The 24,329-nt window shown below is 36.0% G+C and overlaps 1 protein-coding gene across 2 annotated transcripts in view; it reads left to right on the top strand.

The window, feature by feature from the left end:
• The window catches only part of SMAP1 (small ArfGAP 1), a 92,636-nt gene that overhangs the window by 52,155 nt on the left and 16,152 nt on the right, over nucleotides 1–24,329 (top strand). For both annotated transcript variants that reach the window (XM_039730745.1, XM_039730755.1), the window contains one exon: nucleotides 18,113–18,197. In XM_039730745.1, coding sequence (XP_039586679.1) covers nucleotides 18,113–18,197 — 85 coding nt within the window. The remainder of the gene's footprint in view (nucleotides 1–18,112; nucleotides 18,198–24,329) is intronic.

Here is a 24,329-nt window from a genome sequence, read left to right as displayed (position 1 = left end):
AGTTTCCTTAGTGCTTCTGCCTAAAAGAACCTTATCCTTACAGTTACTTTGAAGAAACAGGGAAAATACTGCAAGAAAACTGTTGTGACAATTATTATGTAATTTTTCATGACATGAAAACTGGGGCCAGGTTATTTGAAGCTGAATGCTCACTCGAAGTCCAGCTTGTTTGCAAACAACAAAATGCAAATTTTAGCAATATTTAAAATGTGTTGAATTGGAGAATTAAATAATCAATCTGAGCTAATTGAATGCTTCTTAATGTTTCCTATGGGCCAACAGCAGGATAATAGCATAAGGCAGACTGTCATGTAGTGAAAGCAAGTTTTACGTGTTCGGTACAGTTAAGATTAAGAGATTTTAAACTGACTAAAAAAGTAAGTCTCACATTGCAAGAGTGCAATGCATTTTATTAGTGGGGAGGGGAAGAAATTCTGTATTTTGGCCACCAATCTTACGTGGTTTTTTGGTAGTTACATAAGAAAACCTTTAATTTGTAAGCAGGAAAAAAGTTAGACTTTCACTAGCCAATTTTAAACTTCATCATTCTGCCTGCCCTTTCATCAGCTGCTAAGGAGCTTTCCCTCGTTATTAATTACTCTTCTGCACAGCTGAAGGTAGAGAAATTTCACAAATCAGCCATGATTTTCTTTTTCTTTTTTTTTTTTTCTTTCTTTTCTGTTTAAGCTGACTGAACAAGTTCTCTGTTCAGGAACAGAGTAAACCACTGAACTCCTTTTTTATTTCTTGCGTGAGTAGACTTTTTGTTCATCCTTGAGTAATTGGTTCAATTTAGAATTGTTTGGTGATTTAAAAAGTAATATGTAGCATAAGTATTCTGCTTGTGCATGAGAGAGCTCTCAAAGCCTCATACAAGTTTTCTAAAATAAAATCTAACCTGTCTAGATGGTTAAGGTAAAGTTTCTTCTTGGAGCACAGAGGAGCACTTTAGGTAAACTCCATGCTATTCTTCATGCAGCAGGTTGGAGCAGGCTCTGTGGGCACTCCATCTGTCTTATACCCGTTTTCCACTGAAAGGAAGCACAGAAAAATGGGAGATGAGGTGCATTTAGGACATTTGGGCTGAGTGATCAGGGGCATGGCTGGGACATGGCCAGTGTGTGAGCTGAGGAGACTGTATGCCCCAAGGATAGACAGGAGCTGCAGAGTGAACTGAGGAATATTGTTCACAAGCAATCAAAGAATATAAGGAATAATATTTCATTTAGTAAAGGCATGTGCTTTGCACTATTTATTTAGAACAGGGAAGTTAGACTGATCTGTATGAATGACTTCTTGAATTTCAGAGCAACCAGGACTGTTTAGTTTTTCAAGACATATCTGTTTATGTACTTCTGCAGTACAAATTCAAATAAAAAAGGCATCACTAGGTATGATGCTGTAAGGTCCTGGAATGCACCCACAGCAAAGAAGAAGGAAATTGGTGTGCCTAAATGTTCAGATTTTTGTAGGCTTCAACTATTTATGAAGTCTAATTTTTAAATAAAGAAAATGTGGCGTACCACAGTGCTAACAACCCAGAATTAAGCCAGAAGTTATTTGGAAAACTGTCCATTAAAAATTTGGTAAGTATTTCTAATATCCAAAATTAGAAAGTTCAGCTAAGTCCATGACACTGAATGCTTTGGAAGTGTTTGGATTCAGCACTGTGTAGCTTTCTCTGCTGTTTAGTTTAGAGGTTTCACAGGAGTTGAGTACTGTTGTGAAAATATTGTAATGTTTTCTCTGTAAAATACTGCATGTTGAGGACCATCTAAGTTATGTAAGTAAGCCCCTTTAGGACAAGATTGTGCTGTACTGGGACAGTAAAGTTAAATTGTTAGGATATAAAGAACTTTATAAAGAACTATAAACTACTTTTTTTGTTCCACAAAGTACTTGTGCATTTGCAAACTCAACACTCAAAGATTTTTGATTAATATCAACACTCAAAGATTTTTTCATTTTGCTGAACATACCAGGATGATTAATGGTTCTGAAGGACTGCAGCAGTTACACTTGATTAACTGAAGTTCAAAATGACACTGTGAGTTAGTGTGTTTTATTATATTGCATTTTGAATTTGAAACTGGCTCTTGTTTTTGTATAAAGTTATTTCAAGTGACAGGAATGGGTCAGTTGGAGGTTATTTTTCAATGGTAGTATATCAAATGCTGTTTTTCTTCCCCAAAATGAAGACTAAATTGGCAGATTAAACTTGGCAGTTACAGTGAGCCACAGTCTCTCAGTCAGCTGGTACCAGGCAGCACCAGATGGCCTGTATTAGAGGTACAGACATTGGTTTATTTGCCTTTATAATGTACTGGAGAACCCCTTAAAAGTCACACTAGCAGCTTTTCCCCTTTGTATAGGAAAAACATTATATCAAATACTTATTTAACCAAATAGGAAGAGCTTAACATAGCTTGTTAGGATGGTGTGTTTGTTTTCCCCCAAAGAGAGCCTAAAACCCCCACAAAAATCAAACTGCTTGGACTATTGAGGCAAAAGAAATTATCAGTCACTCTTATTTCTCTGGGAAGTAATTTTCTTATCCGAAGTATTACACATTCTCATCCTAATAATTTTGTACAAGGAGAAATGAGTTGGAGCAAATAGCGCTGTAGTGTTCTTCACTTTCTTAGAGCTGAGTAGCACTGTAAGAATGCATGGAAGAAATGAAAGCCTGCAGAATAGTTAGTATCCACCTAAACACCAGTTAGGTGAAAGTGATCTCTTTAAATGTTTACTTTTAACTTGTAAGATTAAATGGATTCACAAATATTGACCTGAATGATAATTTAAATACAGAATCCCGTTATAAATAGTCTAAATGTTTTCTTTGTTTTGATACTGTATTGTTGATAATTTGCTAAATCACTTAAACAGATGATAATAACATTTCCCTAGACATCTTAGCATTATTTGCCTGAGTGATTTATTTTTAAAACATCTTTTTCTTCTGATTTTTTTATAAAATGAAATATTTTTTAAATTGTAATAAAAAATAATATATATCATGGGAACAGAAAAACAGAAACCTGTTTTGTTCTCTGATTGAATACATAGTCTTATTTATGCTCTTAGTCCTTGTTTTCATTAATTCAGACTAAGCAGATAAGAATTAAACCTCAGGTTTTAGGAGTATGTGATAAGACATAGGGCAACCTGTTCCACTGCCTTCTGCCCCCACAACGGGTGAAGAGTTTAAGGCTTCTCAGTCTGCATTTTACAGTCTGTGGACCTCTCCCACCTGGTTTTACATTTCTAATGATACCTTCTCAGTCTTACGGAAGAGATCAGATTATTTTGGGTTCTTTGGTTGTTTTGAATGCTAATCTGGAGGAAAGCAAATCAAATTAGATTCTCCCGAAACGATGCTATTCATTCCTTTTGCAGGCAACAAAGGACTTCTTCTGTTTGAGGATTGCCATGAAAAATAGTCCTACTTAATGGAATTAATCTGGCATGGCTCTTATTACGTATTTGCAGTTGTAGACAAAGAAATTAAGAAACAGATATTGCAGGTAGAAGCAATGAAAGAAACCCCCTTTTTGTCAGGAAAAAAAAAAAGAGAGGTTTTTATCTTTCTGATGTTGTAAAAGGAGTCAGCGTTCAGGATGGGTATCACTTTTTTTTTTCTTCAGCCATGTGTGTGTTTGCTGTATCAGCGCTTGATCCTCTCTACTCTGGTCTTGCAGCAGAACAGTATTTTAATGCAATTTAAAAAAATTCTATGCTAGTAGAATCTAAAAACAGTGAGAAAAAGCTTGAGTAGGGGCTGCTTTGGTTAAATTTGCTTTTGTTTAGCTTGCCAAACTGTTTTTACCAGAAAGCTGGTTTAAGTTTCTTAGTTTTAATTGAACCTCTGTTACACTTTTGTTCCTTGCAGGTTCAAAACATAATACTGCCTTGGGTTTCAATTGTTAAGACTTATTAACAGATGATATTTTCAGTTTGTGATAACCTTCTTCATTTTTTCTGGTGACTTTGAGACAATTAAGACAACATTACATATACTTATTTGTATATTGAACAAAATTAAGTGGACACATTTAATACAAGCATGTACTAAATCAGCCTTACTCATAGGTGGATTCTGTCTTTAGGAACAAGATGTCCTGAGACATTTGAGACCACAGGACCATTAAAACTGCAAATATACAATCTCATGTAAAAAGTTTTATAAAAATTACAGTACTAGTTAGGAGATTGTATACAATCAATCAAATGTGCAGGAACAGAACAGATGCATTTACCTAAGTGGTACTGATTAATGGAACTGAATGTAAAGATGGATAAGGACTGGATAAGATGAAGCTGATAAGAGGAAAAATACTTTAATTTAAATAATGTCGCTGAAAATAATAATCTTGTTTTGAATAATAGGCTTCCTTTGTTTTCCTAAAATAATGCAAGTACTGGAGCATGGGTGAAGCAATCAAGTGCTTTTGTGTGTTCTGTTTCATTTCACTATGCTTAAGCTAGAACGTGCTTAATCTCACTCTGGTGTGTGACCATCAAGGTAGGGCAATGGCTTTGTAGGAAATTCTGTCAGAAGTGCAAATCTCACTGAAGAGTAAAGATACTGACTTATTTTTCATAAAAAAATTATTTTAGATGTCACTGCCAATATTAAATCTCCAATATGAGCTTAAGGTTTAAATGGATGGTGATAATAATAATATGCCATAAGATGTTTCAGCAGTGTTCCAGTGCCATACAACAACTTTGTGTGTCTTACAGCTTAAATTCTCAATTGACCTAGGTATTGATTGTGTGCCTTTTTTGATAAAAAGAGTATTTCTTTGGACAGTTGAATTTATTGCATTTTGATAGTTGCTTTTGGCACTAGAACAGTGGTGTGGAACCTTTTATGACTCTTGCATTTGTACTGTTGCATAATTATGTCTTCACGAAGTTAACTCAAAGGTAGTGGAAAAATAGTGCTGTAGCTGTGGTAGAGGTAGAAGCAAGAGAAGACAGAAGCAGGGTCTTTCAGCACAATTGGAAGGAAATTGACAAGTTTCTCACACTAGATAATTTTGTCAGATGAAAAGTTACCAGTTGCCTAGTTGTTCAAATAACCAGCAGGTCTTTAATGCTAAATTGCTTACATATATCAGTCAGAAATGTTAACCCATCTGCAGTGAATTGCCTCTTCGCTGTGTTGAAAAAAGAATTGCAACTGGATGAGCTTGTGTTTCAGTTTTACTTGAATTTTTTCTTTTATGGAGTAGGTACCTGGTACCTGAAGTTAGAAGAAAATGGGGCAGTTCGGAAGTTAGTCCCCAGGCATGCCACTGTACTGTTGTAAAATAAATCTATCCTGCCTCTCTGCTCAGCAAGTATTGTCTCTCAACTTGAGAATACTGTACTTCACGTCAGAGTAAGGTACTGCACGCTTGTGGGCTAGGTAGAAAGTGTATTTTGCACAGTGTAGTAACAAGGGTGACTTCTGTTCAAGAGAAAATACAGATTTTTTGTCTTACTTATTTAATCCTCAGTTTACACTGTAAGTAGATATCAGTGTATCTTTTTCTTTGGTTTAAAAGTGGATTATTCTCATTTAAATGAAGCAGGTTGGGCTGAATCTTAGCATAAATGTAGAAATGGATGACAGAACAAACAAATCAGAGGCCTTGTAATATCACTCTGAAGGGCCAGTTTAAAAACTTTGGCATTTTTGAAGCTGTGAAGATAAAAACTGTAAAAGGCTTTTACAATTTGTAAGGATGATTTAAGTATGCTATTTCAGAATATACAGAAATTTCATACAGGTTCACATTTATTTAAACTGGAGGATTAGAAGCAGGAAGAAGCTTGACTTATTTCCAGTTGAGATGGAGGCTGCAGTGCTTATTGATAGTTCATGTTAAAGATTATGATGGTATGGAGAATGAAGACAAAGAAAATGGTGCTTGCCCAAGTAAAGAGAAATCCATTTTAGTATTGCATATGATTGGTTAAAATTACTTAGCTTTTAAAGTAATTGTTTCAAAGTGATTAACTTTGAAATGAGAGCAAAATTGAGGAATAATACCCTGACTAGCAGAAGAAATTAATGCAGCTAATGATGCATAAGTATTTATTAAACATTTCTCCCTCTCACTAAGTTCTGCATTTGTGAAACAGAACTATGTATATGTACATGAGGATGATAAAGTACTCATCAACTCTCTCCTAACTTCTCTAGTAGTTCAAGAAAGCAACAAGCTGATAGAGAAGTAATAAAAATAAATCTATGGGGCTATTTCAGCCTTGTTAGCTGTCACGGAGAGGGTTGAATTTCTGTGGAGCTAATTGAGAGGCTTTTTCAAATGCATCTCTAGAGAAATAGTGTGCTTAGACTCCATAAAGTGTTTGTAGTGTACTGTTTGTGATAATGACAGAAATTATACCAGCATAGAGTATGAGTCCAACACTCTGAGTAAAATGTCCTGACTCAGAGGTTGTTTCTATGAAACACTATTCAGTGTGATGTTGTAAGACTGACTAAAACATAAAGACTGTAAGAATCAGATGAACAACAACAGTGGGTGGAGTAATCTAATCAGTAAAAAGAGAGCCAGTGATCTGCTTCTAGTACATCAAAGGAAAGTAGTGAGGTGGGTCAAGGAAAAAGGTTCTTTCCCAGGAATACCAGGCAAGTAAGGGGTGATTGCATAACAGGGTATAGGATGCAGGATGCAGAGAGAAAAGAGCTGGGGAATGGGACACAGTATTGTACACAGCTTGTTATGGGATGTCTAGGTGACACAGACCAAACCAGGAGAATACGAAAATCAAGGTGGTGTAGCAAGCTTGAGGAAGCAGGGGGGAAGAGGATTAAAAGGGGCAGTCACATATGTGCTGGTAGGTGGGCAGGTTGCTGGGCAGTAGGATTGTCTGAGCCTTCACTTATGAGACAAACATACAGTGATTGCATCTGATGTGTGTTAACAGGTAGCACATTTCACACTGGACTAACCAGTGAGTAAGAGACAAGCACCTGGAAAGTTCTAAGGGATGAGCTGATTGCTGGCTAAGGGTGTAGGGACCTGATATTGAATGAAGTTTCACATAAAAAGCATTTTTCAGCAAAAAAAGCACTTCTGTTACAATTAACGAAAATACTGAGAAGCTGAATACTGAATAGGGATGGAAAACATTTTTTAAAAATTTTTTTTACTGTGAGCTCAATCAGTTACCATGCCTGAAACAGCTCATTCTTATCTGGAAATATAGGAAAAAGGAATTACAAATAAATGCTCTTTAGTTCTGATTGGTTACAATGATGTTGTATTTTGTATTACTTGAAAGGTTTTTGAAAGGGAAGTTATAAAAGAAAATAGTTTAATGTGGAACTGGAACTAATATAGCTGCATTATTGTAATCTTGCTGAGGCTAATGAGTGCAATAGAAATCAAGTAGAAATGTGTAAGCTGAGTTCATATAACCATAATATGTGATTTGAAAACTGAAGGTGTATTTAAAATAGCTTACAAAATTATAAACCATGTTTATTGCATTTCACAGCTTGCAAACTGAGATACATTAAAACACTTTGACCTTAATCCGATTTATAGCTCTAATAACGGGACACTGGATTAGCTGTAAGATGGATCTTCCGAGGTTTTCTGCTTTATAGTGATTTCTTCTAGAAGATGCAAACCCCTGGTTTTATTGGATTAAAAGCAGAATTCTTCCATTTTATCTAAATGAAGTTCTATGACAAGATAATACAAAGTAGGAGGTGGGTTAAAAAACAGCTTTTTCTCTGCCTTTTGTGTCCTTGTAAACAGGTCCTTGCTTTTGGGCTCAAATGCAGTAATTTCAAAGAATTATAGATGCAGAAAACTCTGCTCAAATCTTTGCCCCCAGAATCTCTGGAAAACTTGAATACCTCTGCACTCAAAATGTGTGCCTCTCCTATTCGGCAGTCTTGCCATCCCTAGCTCAGCTTCAAGTTGCTGCATCTTGTGACCTTTACCTAGGAATCATCTTGCTATCTTTTGATGGTTTTTTCAAGTATCAGACTTAGAAAAAAGAGTTTTTCCTCTTTTTTTTCAGACCCTCTTCTTAACTTTTCCACTTTAAGAACCTAATATATTTGAATGTAAATGCATAGAACTATTGTTCCAATGTGGTTGTTGCTATATAGATTTAATGCATGAGTATAAGAATAAGGATTTATCTCTGATACTTTTCTGTAGTCTCAGAAGTAAGTATAAAAAGAAAGGCAACTTAATTGTAGGAAATTGTACTTCTATATGGTTCATACATCGTTTTGAGCGAGGTAAAAGGGCCTCTAAAATTGTCTGATGCGTTAGAAAGGAGCTAAACCAATTCAGCTAAGTACAAGACATAAAAGGTTTTAAGCCTTGGAATATATCGACTAAAGTAAATGAGATCTGAGCTAACATTTTAAATTCAGTTAAATACAATGTTAGTACTGCTTGTTCAATAAGTAAGAACAAAGGAATAGTCTTAATCCATTTTCACAGAAATGATCAGTGTATTATCCTAGACCCAGCTGAAATCATATTAACGGAATAAGATTATGGTGCAAGGTCTGTTATTTCTGCTATAAAGTTTTTAATTCAAATTACTAAAGATATAATGCATTTTACATAATCTTGCCCAAGTATCCTGCTCTAACTGTGAAAATCTAATGAAATCCACATACCCAGGTTTTTCAAGTGAAGATAGTAGATCAAGAACCACTTTAAAAATTTTTCTTTTAGGTATGTATTTTGACTGAAGGACCTTCATGTGTACAGAATCATATTTAGCAACATCAAAAGGCAGTTTGGGTTTTTTTGTTTGCTTCGTGTGAATGCCTTAATTAGGCTTACCCAGGTGAGTGTGAGTAGTTTAGTGTCTGTGAGTGATTAACTGAAATAATCACAATAGACTCTTAAATAATCAATTTACATTTTCCCCTTGGCTTGGCTCTTTGATTTAAGATAATTCTAGTTTGATAAATAAGAATGATGGCTTTTTTGTTGTTGTTGACATGCAGGTTTTTCCTCTTGATTAGAAATGCACCAGAGTTTGATTGCAGAGTCACTGTAGTCTATGGTACTTCACAATGATACCAACATAGTTTTACTTGTGTTTCATTATAGTGCATCAGTTTTCTGGCTTTTTTGCCAGTTAGGCAAAGTAGGAATTCATCGCTTGCTAAAAGTATCCTCAGTTCTGAAAAGTTAGTCTGATTTCTAAATTTCTGGTTGCAAGTCTGAAAAAAACAAGTGCTGGTATTTTGTAAGAGGTAAACAAAATAGCATGTTACATTTTTAATGCCGTCTAAATAAAATATTATGAAAATACTAATTTTTACTTATTTTCAGGTCAGGTATGAAAGCTATAAAAATATTCTTTAAAAATTCTAGGATGTGCCTACATGGGTAATGCTGTAAATGGATACGGACTAAACTTTTAGAGCATAAGCATCAGAAAAATATCTACAAACCTATTGCAAGATATAGTAAATTACTAACATTATTTTCTCATATGGCAATTCTCAAATGTTTATGCTCTCCTGCAAGTTTTATTGCAAGCAGGTAATGAAGAGGGAAGGAATCCAATTGCTTTATGCACAGGGCATGCAATTCCTATGTATTAAGAGCAAAGGAGAGCTTTTGTTCAGTAACCGTAGAGGCGTATATGAGCTCCAGTGAGTAAACTGGAAATTGCTTTTAAGTAAGTTAGAAGTGCTTTTCACAAAATTATTTGATATATCTTCAGCTTTCATAAGGCTTCTTGTAGTTAAGGTAGGGCATATGAGTTACAAATACAATGGTAATCAGATGCGTTTTAAACAGACTGAGTTCTAGATTCATATGAATTTTTCATTAAAGTGGAAAATTGAGGAAAAAATGTGAAGGAAAATGGGAGCAAATAAGAGGACTGGACAGCTGATGAATCTGATTTTTGACAATGACTGATATCTTGCTTGAGAGTAGGAGAGATATTTAGATTAGTAACTTATGACTACTCTGGCTGTAGTGTTTTTCTACTTTAGAGGTATTAATCATGTGGCTTATGTCCTGTACTATGTATGCTGCCCCTTTAAATGCTCTCACACAGTGTAAATGAGAATAAGGTCAATGATAATCCTAAATGCTAGTGTTAAAATCTGCTGAATTATTTACATTGTCATCTTGCAGTAGTGAATTTGGCAAAATTCAGCTTGTTTTTAAAGTATTTGGTGTGGTTTTTATTTTTACTGAATGACATATCTTTTAGAGCTGTTAAACCCTTAAAATCTGTACATATGATGGTAACTTGCATAAGGTTACAGAAGCAGAAAATGGAAACTTGAATCTCCTGTTTATAAAGAAAAATAATCACAGTATTTTCACTGTGTGCTGGCACTTCTAAACCAGGCCTTACCAAAAAGGTTTGTACACAACTGTCAGTTCCAGTGCAAAATGCCCTCAGCTGCCTGTCAGAGGAGAGTATTCTGGGGAACAGGGATGTGCAGAAGAGTAGCCCATAAATTTAGACCATAGGCCCTAGAATATATGATCATATTAAACAATGTTCTGAAAGGATACCAATGCCCTTACTTATTCAACAAACTTGTGTTATTTTCCTATTTTACTACAATAGTAATTTTAAAAAGGCAGTGGGTTTGACTGCAGAGCAATGTATTTGATGCTAGATCTGAATATTCTTACTGTTTTGTCATTAAAAATGTAGCCCTTATCAGAAGACCTCATGTATGTTATCTGTTCTGTCAACCAAGCAAGCTGATGTAAAGTTTTCTACTTCCCTCTTGTCTTTCCCTGCCCATCTCATGCACCTAATAGCCAGATGTGTTTGTGCATGGTGCTGAAAGTTTGGAATGGACAAGCTTGTTTGGCAGTAAGGGAGCTTTGGTTGCAGGAGCCATAGGCCTCATAGCATCGTGTTATGTATGTGAATTTAACAGGTGTGTGTTTAATAGGTGTAGTCAGTCATGGTGGTACTGACCCTCCTTTTTGTCTTGCCCATATATAACCAAATCCCCTATAGGCAACATCCTGTGTGCTGTACTATGATCTCTGTATGGAGGAAGGAGGAGAATTGACTTGGCAATGCTTTCATTTTATTTCTCTTTTTCTGAGGCAGAATGAATCTCTCATTTAATGGTTATCTCCAAAAATAGCTGGCTGAATAAAATTTGATTAAATACCCCACTGACACACTGGACTTCCTACAGTCTGTCACTTAGACTTCAGGTGTTACTCAGCTCAATTTTCTTCAGAATTCCATCTCCTGCAGATTTGCAGCCCAAGTTTCTGTGAGAAAGCATTACTGCCCATTCCAGGGACTTGGAGTTTGCCTTTGGATGAGTCAACTGCAAAACTATAATACTCAGATCTTTGAGGCTTGCATATGCTGTATGGGAAAACTGAATTTGGGAATTCACTGTAGTAGCTGGGTGAGGTTTGTGTATAGATTGATTCACTCAACTCATGTGCTCCTTGCATCTGTTTGACAAAGTCCATAGAGTGCCAGAAAAAGGGAAGAGAAGGTGGTTGTGAAGAAAATCTACCAACAGGGAAGTACTGCTGACTCTTAAGTGTGTGTGTCTGTGTGTGTGTAGTTCTTGAATGTACTTAAGGAGGTGCTTGGAGGTTGGCTTGCTTAAATTAGTAAAACAAGAAATGTAATTATGCGAAGTGAGCAAAACTAAAATGATACAGTTATCGAAGTATCACCATTCAGCAATAGCCAAAACCACCAGTACTGCTGAATGTTATCAACAGTATTGTAGCCACAAATCGAAAGTATAGCATTGTATTGACTGCTGTGAAGAATGTGAACTCTATCCCAGCCAGACCCATAAAGGCAATTAGTTTGAAAAACACATAGTATAAAGTGCCTATCAGTTCCGTTGTCCTCGTCAAAGAAACATCTTTATTCACTAATAATTTGCTTTAGAGTAACATATAAGAGAGAGAAACGAGTCTGTAAAATCAACTCTAGAACTTCAGGTGTGAAGAGAGTAGTTAACACTGTTACTTGCTGATTTATTTGGTTTCATTTAACTCAAGAAAAGTATTTCACATAAATTAGGTTGAACTAGAATGGTGTAAGTAGTAGTATATTGAGAGCAATACATTGTGAGAGCTCAGTGAAGGTCAATATTGATTTCTGTAAAATGGAGCTTTCTTTTTTAATTTGAGACCTAGCAGAGAACTACTTTTTTTTTTTTTTTTCCCCGGCCTAGCCTGTGTTCTTAACCATTTTTTCAAAATTAAACCTCATATGACTTCTGTTGTCGCACAAAATTAGTAAAGAAAGAATAAAGGAGGATGGCACAATTATGCAACATTAAATGTAGGTTTCTGAGTTAAAATATGATCTTTCATGATGGAATGGAAGACTCTCATTCTGTGTAAATTGTAAGTTTTTGACAATGGTGTTCTTTTCATCTTAAAAGACAAAGCCAGTACTGCACCAGAATAAACCTCAAAACTTTGGTACAGATTTTCATACCTGATAAACTGGAAATTTTCAAAACTTGATAGGCTGGAAATTACCTTAAAGTCTTAGAGCTGATGTTGGATAAATGAACAAGATTGATAGATGACTAACCCTGCAATTCTCTAATGGTAGGGAAATGAGCAAGATTAATTAAATCATAGACAGTATCTCTATGAATTACAAGAAGACTGGCTGGTGAATGAAGGCATCATCTCAGTGTGAGATTAAAGTAGGCTTGTGCACTTGGTTGCGTTAAGATCAGAAAAGTTAGAGATGACCTAGTGTTCTCCACTGTTGCCTGCTTTTGGATTTTGTTTGTGATGGTTTCTTAGCACAGAACATCATAGTTGGCCAAGGTGCACTGTGGAGGTATATGGAGATTACCAGCAATAAATTACTGGATATCCAGTAATTTCAAGCCAGTTGATTTACAGTGACGGTGTCGGAGAAATTAGGTGAAGGTCCAAATACTAATTTCTGGATTTCCATTTTAATTAAGTAGGAAGGAGATGCTGCTTCTTATGTGTAAACATAATTTCTCAGTTGTTCATTTTGATAGAAGTAGAGTTATGAGGAGTTAATAAATATTTTTAAATATTTGCTTTTTAGATACTGAAAGATGATTAATCTTGTTGTGTGAGGACTACTTACAGATCTGGTATTAGCACCATACTGTCAATTATTGTTTTGTAGATGTACAGCAGACAAGATTAAGGCATCACTTGATTTGGGTATAAAATTGAGAGTCATTCATCACTGGATTCTAAGAAACAAATGAGAGCCGGAGCTTGAAGAGGGAATTGTTTCCTTGATGGCACCTTTATCAATTATCAATGCCATCACAAAATCTTGTTGAAGTAAAGGAAGACACCCTGTGATGCTCCACCTTTGTCTGCCAAGCCAGTCATGACACTGTTAAAAGTGTTAGTTTGGTATGTTGGCTGATTTCTCCCATTAACATTCTTGTCCTTTATCTGCCTGGAATTGATTTCCAGGTTATTTGTTCCATTGCCTTCCTAGGTATTGAGGTGAGGCAACTGGGCAACCAGTTGTTCCCTGGGTCTTGCTTCTTGCCCCTGAAGAAACAAGAGTATAAGAAGAGTGGAAGGTTGAAAGGACTGCACTGGAAAATAAAACAATGAAAGATTATTATGTCCCAGTTACCTGTCATCTACAGGATTGCAAAAATTTATAGTGTCCATGCTGGATCTGAGTAATGAGTGTGTCCCTGTTCCTGTACTGAAAAGATGTGCTTAATAGGTGAAAATACTCGTAAGAGGTTGTAAAGTTAGTTCTTTATTTGCCTCCTTGATTTGGCCAAAGTATCTAATACCTACTGATCAAGGGGCAATTTAAATTAGGTTTTGTGGCTCTTTTCATAACGAGGACTAAAGTTTTTAAGGTAAAAAACTCCAAGTCATGCTGATCATGTGGAGAATGTAAAAGAATCAACTCTCTGGAAACTTGTTCTGGCTTCAGCTTCTTTCAGTGATATTTGCAAACAAATGGTTTTCAATAATCTCAGAATAATTGAAGGCAGCGGACATTGCTTGCCTTCAGTAGGTCTCCAACATGAGAAGAACCCTGAAGGGTAATATAGTGGCCATTAGTGACAACTGTGAAAAATGGCCACGTAAGACCTGCATATCAAAGATGTATTGATGTTCTGCTGTTTGCAAGGACAGTATTTCAGAAAAATGTACTAGCAGCATAAAAATGATTTTGAATGAGAAGCTGTTAATTCATGACCTGAAGTAAATATATCTAGAAATTGCTATAACCATGTACTTCATTCACTAAATCCACATATATTACTAAGACAATCTTGGATGTCATAAAAAAATAGTAGCCTCACTAACCTTGAAGGCTCCACTTGAAAATAAATGGACAAAATTGTGTACCTGTTCCTTCTACTTGCCTTTTTCATATCAGATTCGTAATGCTATTTTTAGTTTACTTAATGCTGCTTAGTCTCCTGTTTTTAATGTGGTCTTACTCCAAAGGGCACAACAAGGAAGAGGTTATCTAGTACTGGTGTCAATACTTAAAAATAATTGCTGTGGGATTCAAGGAGACTGGTAATAGAAACTGAGATGAATCTTAGTGCAGCAAGAGTCCCAAGCATTTGTCATGCTACCTTGCATCTCTACAAAATATGGTATTTTTAGATGGAACACAACACTAAATTAAACAGTAAGTTTAAGAAATGTCACTGCCTCGTTATGCAGGTTTTTTTCGTGTTGCACACTTCTGTGCTCAGTGAGTGCAGTACTTAACATCTTGAAAGGCCACTCTCTACATGAAACCTAGTCATGAATGAGTCCTATTGGGGCAAAACTGCTAAAAAGAAATTAAACATAACATTTCTCTTTATGATTTGTAGTAAAATTTTCTAGTGACTCCAGTGTGGCTTCCTTTTTGTTCTTGTCCAAAGTTTCAATACCTTTTTTATGCCAGAATTATATGGGCTGGAAGAGACCTCTTGAGGTTCTCTCCTCAACCCAGAAATATGGCATGATCTCTGCTAGAGAGCACTGAAGGAAGCCATTGCTTGTTGTTATATCTACTTCAGGTGGACTACAGTGCAGAATCTACGGGACTGAACAGAGAACAAGACTCTCAAAAGCAGCATGGTAGTGAGGGTCATTGAGGTATTCATGAAAGTAATTGTTTTATTCATAAAAGTAATTGCATGCAAGTTTCTTGTTCTAACTCATCCCACTGGTGCCTTACCTAGTTTATGCCTAAGTGCAGGTGACTCTAGAGAAGTCCCTGTCTATCTGTGAATCATGGCAGACCTTTAGCACCAAACAAATGTCTTCTGAATTTGTACAGGAGCCCTCCTATGTGCCATGAAGCATCTTAAACAGAAATAAAGGCATATCGAATTACAGAATTGATTGAAATCTCAGACAGGAGGATAAGAAATTCCAGGAAATGGTGCTTGTTATGGTGAGAGAATGGGAGAACAAAATAATTTTGCAGGTATAATTAAAGAGGAAGATCTTCTGTTTCAGATAGCTGCTGAATATTGCTTTGTGTGTCTGCTGTTATACAGATGAATTATTGGTAAATGTTAGGTGACTAATGTGTTTTTTCATTTTTCAGACTGAAGGTTAGAATGTTGGTGAAAACTGTGTAGCTGCAAAGATGTTGAATAGTGCTTTAAGGAGAAAATCTTCGCTAAGGAAACAAATGCAGTATTAATGGCTAGAAATATTTGATATACTGATGACCTTGAAAATATTTTTTGCAGCTTTTCTTAAAGTAATTAACTATGAAATAACCTTAAAATCTAGTAGTTTACATACTGGCAAAGGGAGCAAAATGGGACAGAAACTTTTGATCAAGAAATAATAGTCATGATATTGGAAAAGGGCATTTTAAAGGATCATATTTTTGTAGAAATGTGAGTCAAAAAAATACATATTTTTATACCTTGTATCTCCATTGCCTTTCTTATTTGGAGACTGATGAAACAGAAGTATGCATTTAATATGTACTGAAAACGTTTATTTGACAAAGCAGAGGACCTAAGCAGATTATTCCTCCCATATTTTTAAAATTTTAGTTTAGATAATGAGATTAAATTGCCACAGTAGTAAATACCAAATAAAAGTAAGTGTTTTAACTCTTTCTATTTAGTTCTTATTAATGTATGCACCAGTGTTTGACTTCTGTGAAAAGTTTGCATTCAAACTGACCTGTCAAGCTTTAAATTATTTCAAACTTATGGTTTTAGGTAGTTGTCAGAAATCTAATACAGTGTAATGAAAATTTGCACATTTAATATAATTCTAACGTTTTTTCTTTTCAGTTGAAAGAAATCATTCTATATTTGTATTTTTAAGCTATTTCCAGTTTCGTGAAATAAAGGAGCATGTCAGAAACGCTTCTTTTTACAACTTCTGTTACCCCTAGTGTTTCTTACAGAGAAAACTCAAATGTTCGAGGTGTTATGGCACATTCTGTTCTGAAGTACTTACTGTTAATTCTGATTAGTGTTTATAATACTAATAATAATTTTGTTGGTTTATGGCATATTTACTGAGATATGGTCAGTTGTAGAAAACTGCATTTTGAATTGTCACTTTAAAAATGTCTTGATATGTTGTCATGGTTTACTTTCAAAACCAATACTTCTTTTGTGTTTGGAGTCGGTGTGCTATGCTCCAGATTGTAAACACAGTGTTGAAAGTTACAATACACAATAGAATCAGGGAATTCATGGACTGTTTTTTCATCAGGCTATTTCCCAAACAGCTGGATCTTGAGCAAGATATGTAAAGTCAAACTAAGGATTTTTGGCAAGAGGGAGCAAGTATTTCTCTGAGAGATTAGCAAGATTATGTGTGATAGTCAGATTATGTGTGATGATACCTGTTTGTGGTACCTGCAGGAGTGGACTTTGGTTAATTGGGGCTCTTTCCTGAGGGTTTTCAATGGGGATTTGCTCATGCAAGGGGAATGTCTGTAGTGTAACAGGCTTCTGTTCACTTGGGCTGCCTTTGAATACTCTTGAGTTTCCTCACTGCTCTTTACCAACACCAAGCTCCGTACTCTATCCCCCTTTGGCAGGAGAGAAAGAAAGCAGAGGAGTACCTAAAACAGATCTTTATACAACTGTGTTGAACTTTAAAGCTCCCCTAATGCTAAACATTAAGATTCAATGACTTCTGCAACTCAGGAGCCTCAGTGAAAGCCACGTTATGTATGTGACAAAGGTGTGAGTGAAGCAGGTTCTGCCTGGGTGTCTGCCCGGTGCCCAGCCTGACAGTGTCCTGCCACTCTTGTTGGGTAGTGTCTTCTAGTTAAAGGCTGTACTCATTGATCAACCAGTCCACTTCAGGTTTTTGTGATAAGTATGGAGAAAGGCACATTAAGTGCACATGAAGAAATGCATTTGTCATGTCACTACTATTAACCAGTTCATCTTCATTTTAGAAATTGATGTTTTGATGGATTCAGGGGATCAGCCTGATACTGGTGTGAGAAGAACTATAAACAGATTTATGAAGTAATTTTCATAATCAAATTTCACATCAATACCATCATACATTTTGAAGTCTCTGGGCAAGAGAAGACTAGAAATTCCCTTTTCAGAACGAGAAGAATGCTGTTATTAGCATTCAGGTTTATAAAGGAAAAGGTCATGAACTCAGGTTGTGTGCATCAGTGCTTAGCATCTCAAAATTCTACACGTTCTGCAGATGTTCTTTATAGAAAGGCGAACTGATGTCATTAGTATGCTTCTAGTTTGTAAATTTAAGCTTTTACAAACTATTTTTTCACTCTTTTTGCTACAGAACCATATTGTTTGGTTGCTGAAATGAGTTGATAAATTACAGACAGCTTTTTGCTTATTGCATGATATGCAGTGGTTCAATTTAAGAATTCAATTTATTTTAAACTATCCTCAAACTTACATTTATTTTAAAATTTAGTATATACCAGTGAACAGTAATTTTTTACAGTCATGTGCCAGTTTGACCATAACTGCCACATACTTCATTGCAAATCAAATTCATTATGATAAACAAATACGGAAAAGGACTTTTACTTCTGATACTGAAGCAGTGTCTTTAATGAAAAATTTTTAAGCACTGAATCTTTTCAGACATGTTACTTGTGTTTTTTTTTCCCTTACAAGCCACAGAAGAAAGAGGATCAGCAATCAGAAGCTAAAGCAAGTCCAAAAAAGTCATCAGAACCCACTATTGACCTTTTAGGACTTGGTAAGCAATACATAATTGCTTGGTTTTAAATCAAACATAGATATGCAATTTTATATATTAATAGGTATACTTTTTGTTTTTAATGCTGTGATTACTAAAAGATTAATTTGAAAACCATAAGATCGCATGCATGAATTTAAAACTGTAAGAGAAAATGCCATTGGGATGTTGGTATATCACTACTTATGTTTTGCTAGGGAGAGTAATGAGATCCTGTGGGAAGGGGAAGTTATCAAAGTGATCTTCAAAGGCTTTGTGGATTGTAGATTTCATTGTTTATGGTACAAGTGTACTTTTTAATGAAAATGGTGAGGTCATCTGAATCATGTATCTGTAAAAGACTTTATATCATACATTTCCTATATTAGTTAAAAGAATGGTAAACTGTCAGACTGCAGCTGACTAATACCTTGTAAAACTTAATATAGTGGGCATTTCAGTGTTCTGTACTGACTGCAAACATCATTCATTTTTATCTAATCTACCTTTTTATTTTCTGACTGGCAGGTATCTATGGGTTTGTCCTGTAAATAAAGTAGTTTCTAGTAAAATAATTTAATTGACACTATCTGCCTATACTGTTGTGTATAGGCCATTCTCATAAAATATGTATTTCATTTATCTCGTGTTGCTCTAAAAGTGTTTTTTTCCACTTGATGGAATCTTAAAATGTAAATAGAAGAATAAAGTATTACAGTATTTTTATTTCCTTTTGAAATTCAGTACTAGGAAAATCTTCTACAAGTTGTGAATGGATATTAAGAGTATTCACTTCCTATTCATGTAATGGTTACTCTTAATTTTCTACATGATTTCTACATTATATTGGAGGAGGCTAATATGTCTTTTAAATGTAGTTCTAAAAACTTCACTTCATAGAAAAGTGGTTTGTTTTTTTAAATTTTTTTTTTGTTTCAAGAGATGAATAATTTGACAAAACAGTAAGTGTTTTCTCTGTTTTAATATTCACATTCTCATCTAAAATGTGTGGTCTTTTTCCCCTCTGGTGTTGAGCTAACTGTAAAGTACCATTTTTGCATGGGTTATATGTATGTTGTCCATATCTCATTCCAAGTAATTGCTACTATAGGCGTACAAATCTTAATTAACACCGTAGAACGAATGTAGAATGAGCCTATTTTAAAAAAAAGTAATTTAGACCTGAGGGAAAGCTGATTCTCCTTTATTTTCCTTTAGCAGACCAACAACCTAATTAAAACCTAAAATTTAATCAATATGTGGTTTTGAGATTGCTAGGCTTCTGTATTCTGTTGGTCATGATTTGAAAAGTATCTTGGTAACACTGTTTTATGATACAATAATGAACTCAGATTACATTGGCTAACTTGAGATGTAATGTGCAATGAAAATAGTATTATAATTGGTGTTCAACAGCTTCCCTTCTTCAGTGAGACATAAAAAGGGCAAAGTTTATAATATGTATGTTAAACCCCCATAATTTTAGAGGAGGGAATGCTTAAAGATCTTTTAAATAACAAATTGAAAAGCAGTGTAATAAGACAGTAGCACTTGGAATCCACTGAGCTGCAAATGAGATATTTGTTAATGAGAGCAGACCTGCATATTTCATTTGAAGAGTTGTCTTTTAATTAGCACCTGCAATAGAAGACTTCAGATAGTATTAAAAGAGAGGTCACATCAGCCCAGTATATCATAGAACCATAGAGTAGTCCAGGTTGGAAGGGACTTCAAAAGGCCTTCTGGTCCAAGGAGTCCATGGGAAGGGGAGTGTAGAGATTATCCAGCAGCCTATCTGTCTAGCATCCTATCTGGGCACACAGCCTGCACACCTCCTGTGCTGGGAACTCTGCCACATGTGGAGTTGTTCTAGTAATTGATCTCATGGTAAAAAATGTCTTTCTTACATTGACAAACTTGTACCTGTTGCCCCCTGTCTTCTCTGTGTGGCTCTGTGTGTTTAGAAGAGAGAGCTGTGTCCTCCTCGTAGCTGCCCTTTAAGTACTGGCATGCTTGGGTGAAAGTCTTCTGAGCCTTCCCTTCTCCAGGAAGAAAAGACTGGCCCCTGCAGTCTTTCCTCACAGAGCAGGTCCTGCAGCCCTTTGCCCATCTTCACGCCTCTCCTTTGGCCCCTCTCCAGTCTGTATCTGTCTTGAATTGTAGGAGCCAGAATTGAACACAGACTCCAGGTGAAGCCTGGGAAGTGCTGAGTCGAATGGGATGATCACATCTTTGCCTCAGCAAGTAACACCCCTGTGGATACATCCCAGAATTTCACTCACCTCTTTTGCTGCAGTGATGCACTGCTGATTAAAATGTTTGATATGTCATATCAAATAATATTAAAATGGATATGATTGCTTAGCTTGTTCTTCTTACTGAGCAGACATTTTTCTAAAGAGGATTCATTCTCTTAGGACTTCATTTCTGCAAGTGGAGAATAGTACTAGCTTTTAGTAGGGCAGCTCAAAATCACTTGTGATAGCAGGTTAAGTAATTTTAATGGATCAGAATTCATGCTCGAATAATTTTGGCTTTCAGAACAGCCCAACTTCTTGGCAAAGTATTTTCTTGAGTAACCCTCACTGCTGGCTTCAGCTATGTTGTTAGTCTCTGGGTCATTGTTCTTTTTGTCTCAGTTGGTTTTGCAGTAGTGACCTCATCAGAAGGTAAACTTCCTTAGGATTTATCCTACGAAAATTGTAGCTGGGCAGTTTTCTAAAAGGAAACTCTCTTGCACTTTTCTTTACAAATTGCAAAATTTTCAAGAAAATATGCCTTGGGGAATTGTACCTTTAAATCTTGTAATAGGAGAAGAGGCATAATATTCCCAGTGACCGTACTGTCACATTTGTGTTTGCTCTGAGCCCTTTTAAATAGATCTATGTGGTTCTCTTGATTTCCTCATCAGGGGGTTGTTATTGAGATGCTGTTTAGATACTCAGTTTTTGATGGTGCAACAACATTCATGGGTTTTGGCTTTCTGATTCAGAATAGAATTTAGTTCAGAACTCCTCATACAGAAAGGTGGGGAAATGGACATGAACAAGCTAAATATTGTTATGCTCTCTACGGGCAGCAGTGTCAGTGGTCTTGCTGTGCAACCCCAGATTCCTTCCCTCTCTTCCCAAGCAGTGGGAAATAACAGCCTGTTTCTGTAGACCAAACCTGAAGCTGCTTTTTTAGTCATCTCTACAATTATTTGGATGTTACCCATGCTGGAAGAATGCCCTGTTGGAAATGTGGAGATCTAAAAATTGACACTAAAATCAATAATACAGGATGTTATAAAATGAATTTTTAATAGGGTAATTATGGGAAACAGTCTTTGGTTTGAAAGTCACAGTGTGTAAACCACAGTTCTTCAGCACTTTTATGATTGGTGGTGCTGTATTTTCATCTCTCTAGTGTTAACCTTGTGCTCTGTGCTTTTTTTTTTGGTGTTTGTTTGGGTTTTGTTGGTTTTTTTTACTTACAAGGCAGATGTCTCTTCTTATGGCAGGTTGACGTAAATGATTTCTTAATATTTTGTTAAAAATATCATGTAGCTATACAAATGTCCATGGAATATTGGAATGTTACACAGGCAGTTTGTGATCATTGTGTTTGCCAAGTATGCCACATAGAAATTACTTTGACATAGAGAGGGAAAAAAAAGGAAAAAACAGTGGTTTCAAATTATATTACCTTACAGAATTACCAGAAAGAAGAAAAGTGCATTTTATGTATTCTGCATTGTTTGCCATGTTTAGATGTGCCCTTCAAAAAATAAACAGTTTCATATTCTGGATTAACCACTGTAGTTACAATGAATAACTAGAAGAAAACAGATTTATTATGTCATTTAGTGAATTTGATGTCAGAATTCATCTGGCATGGTTGGAGGTAAAATATGATATACTAAAAGCTGCTTATCTGCTTCTGCATGGGAAATATTCTCTGAGAGAGTTCTCTGAAGTTTTAAGAGGTTAATAGTGATATGAAATATAGCTCAGTGTTGCATAACTGAGAAATGTACTTTTGTCAGGACTGTTGGGTAAGTACCAAAGCAGCATGGTTGGTCGTAAGTCAGAAAGTTGCATTTAAGAAATAGTAAAGTAAGATTTGTAAATACATAAATATCATATATGCACATAGAGATCATAGACTTCTATAATAGGCATCTAGTACAACCCCCCTGCCATAAGTAGGGACATCTTCAACTACATCAGGTTACTCAGAGCCCAGTCCAACCCAGCCTTGAATGTTTGCAGGGAAGAGGCAGCTACCACCTCTCAGGGCAACCTTCCATGATCCTCATTGTGAAAAATTTCTTTCTTATATCCAGTCTGAATGTATCCTTTTTTAGTTTAGAACCATTACCCCTTGTTGTATCACTACCGACGCTAATGAAAAGTCTGTCCCGATCTTTCCTGTAGGCCTTTAGGTACTAGAAGGCTGCAGTAGTCTCCCGTGAGCCTTCTCCTATCCAGGCTGAACAGCCCCAACTGTCCCCAATTTTCCATGCAGGAGAAATTCCTCTGATCGCCCTCATGGCCTTTCTCTGGACCTGCTGCACCAGGTCCATGTCTGTCTTGTGCTGGGGACGCCTGTGCTGGATGCAGCACTCCAGGTGGGGTCTCAGCCTGTTGGCCATGCTGCTTTGGATGCAGCCCAGAATACAGCTGAGTTTCTGGGCTGCAAGTGCACATTGCCTCTTCATGTCCAGATTCCATTCATCCTCAAGCCTGTATTTATAGCATGGATTGCCCTGACCTGGTGCAGAACCTTGCACTTGGCCTGATTGAACCTCATGAGGTTTGCATGGCCTCACTTCTTGAGCTTGTAAATATATTAACATTTATAATATTGCTGCAATGTTCAGATTATGCTTAGGTAAGCAATATATCTATCCAAAAGGAAAACATTTACAACGACTTGAGGCGTTACTAACTTTCTGGCTTTCTACATTTTATTTTCAGAAGTATTATACAGAAATGGCCTCCATGTGAATGCTTTCTCCCTTCTGCAAAGGTTTTAGCAGTAAATAAAATTTTATTAGTACATTAAATAATTCTGTAATAGTTTTGACCAGACAGACCTTATTTGAATCTTTCCCCAGATTTTTGTTAGAACTATTGACCTATTTCTCTCAGTTCTGCCTTTCTAGTAATTTTGTGTAAAAAATTGTCATATGCATATTCTCTTTATTGAAAGTCTTGCTATGGCTGTCATAAATATAAAAATATGTGGGTGCTTAGTAACAAAGTTCTTGTAAACAGTTTGGTCCATAAAAAATGAGTTTCAGAAATCTAGAGTGTAAGACCACATCTGCTTTTTTGCTGTTTCCTCTCCTGATGTCCATTTGAAGCCTTTCTGCTGGTCTTTCTCACTATCAGTGCAGATGAAATACCAAGGATTGATGATGTATATGAAAGCTATGATGCATATGAATAACAGAAGGCAGCACTGAATTGGAAATTATCATGTCCAGGATTCATAAAATCTATACAGAAAAAGAACTGTAAAAGTAAACTTCCCTGGAACCCTTCACTATATTATTGAATACAACCTGGTAAACAGTTCCTGTCCCTGCTATCAAACTGAAACAAGATTTCCTAATCTGAAGTCAGAAGCATCATCTGCTGTTACAGTGTGGCAGACAGCAGTCATATGTAATATTGTCATAAACTGTAAGAAGAGAAGTTTTGGAACCACACCTAAGAGCAAGGGTGAAGAACAGCATCTGTTGATTCTTCACATTCCCTTCTCTGAGCATGGAAGCCCTGCTTTGCATTTGCTCTCATTGCAGTGGTTTTTGTTACATCTGACATTTCATTCCTAGCTATGGATGTGTTCTTCAGAAAAGTGATGGAAGAACTGTTTCTCAAAAGCTAATTTCTTCAAAGTAATCCTGTGATGGCTGAAGCTATAAATTTCTCAAAATACTCAGACAGGCCCATGTAACTTAGTCTGATTGTTTACCTGTTCCCTGGAAAGGCTACAGCTGTGTTTCCTTCTGTCATATACCCACCACCTCTTCTGATCCGGTTTTAATGGTAGGTGGCACATGTTGAATGAGTAGTGATATACTTGGAATAAATTAAAACTGAGAACTCTGCTGAAGTATCTTTCTTATATTACAGAAATATTTTAAAATGAGAAGGAAAAGAG

Source organism: Passer montanus, unplaced genomic scaffold, assembly GCF_014805655.1.
Source record: "Passer montanus isolate IOZ18808 unplaced genomic scaffold, ASM1480565v1 scaffold11, whole genome shotgun sequence".
NCBI classification, from domain to species: Eukaryota; Metazoa; Chordata; class Aves; order Passeriformes; family Passeridae; genus Passer; species Passer montanus.
This window is presented reverse-complemented; position numbering and strand designations above follow the sequence as displayed.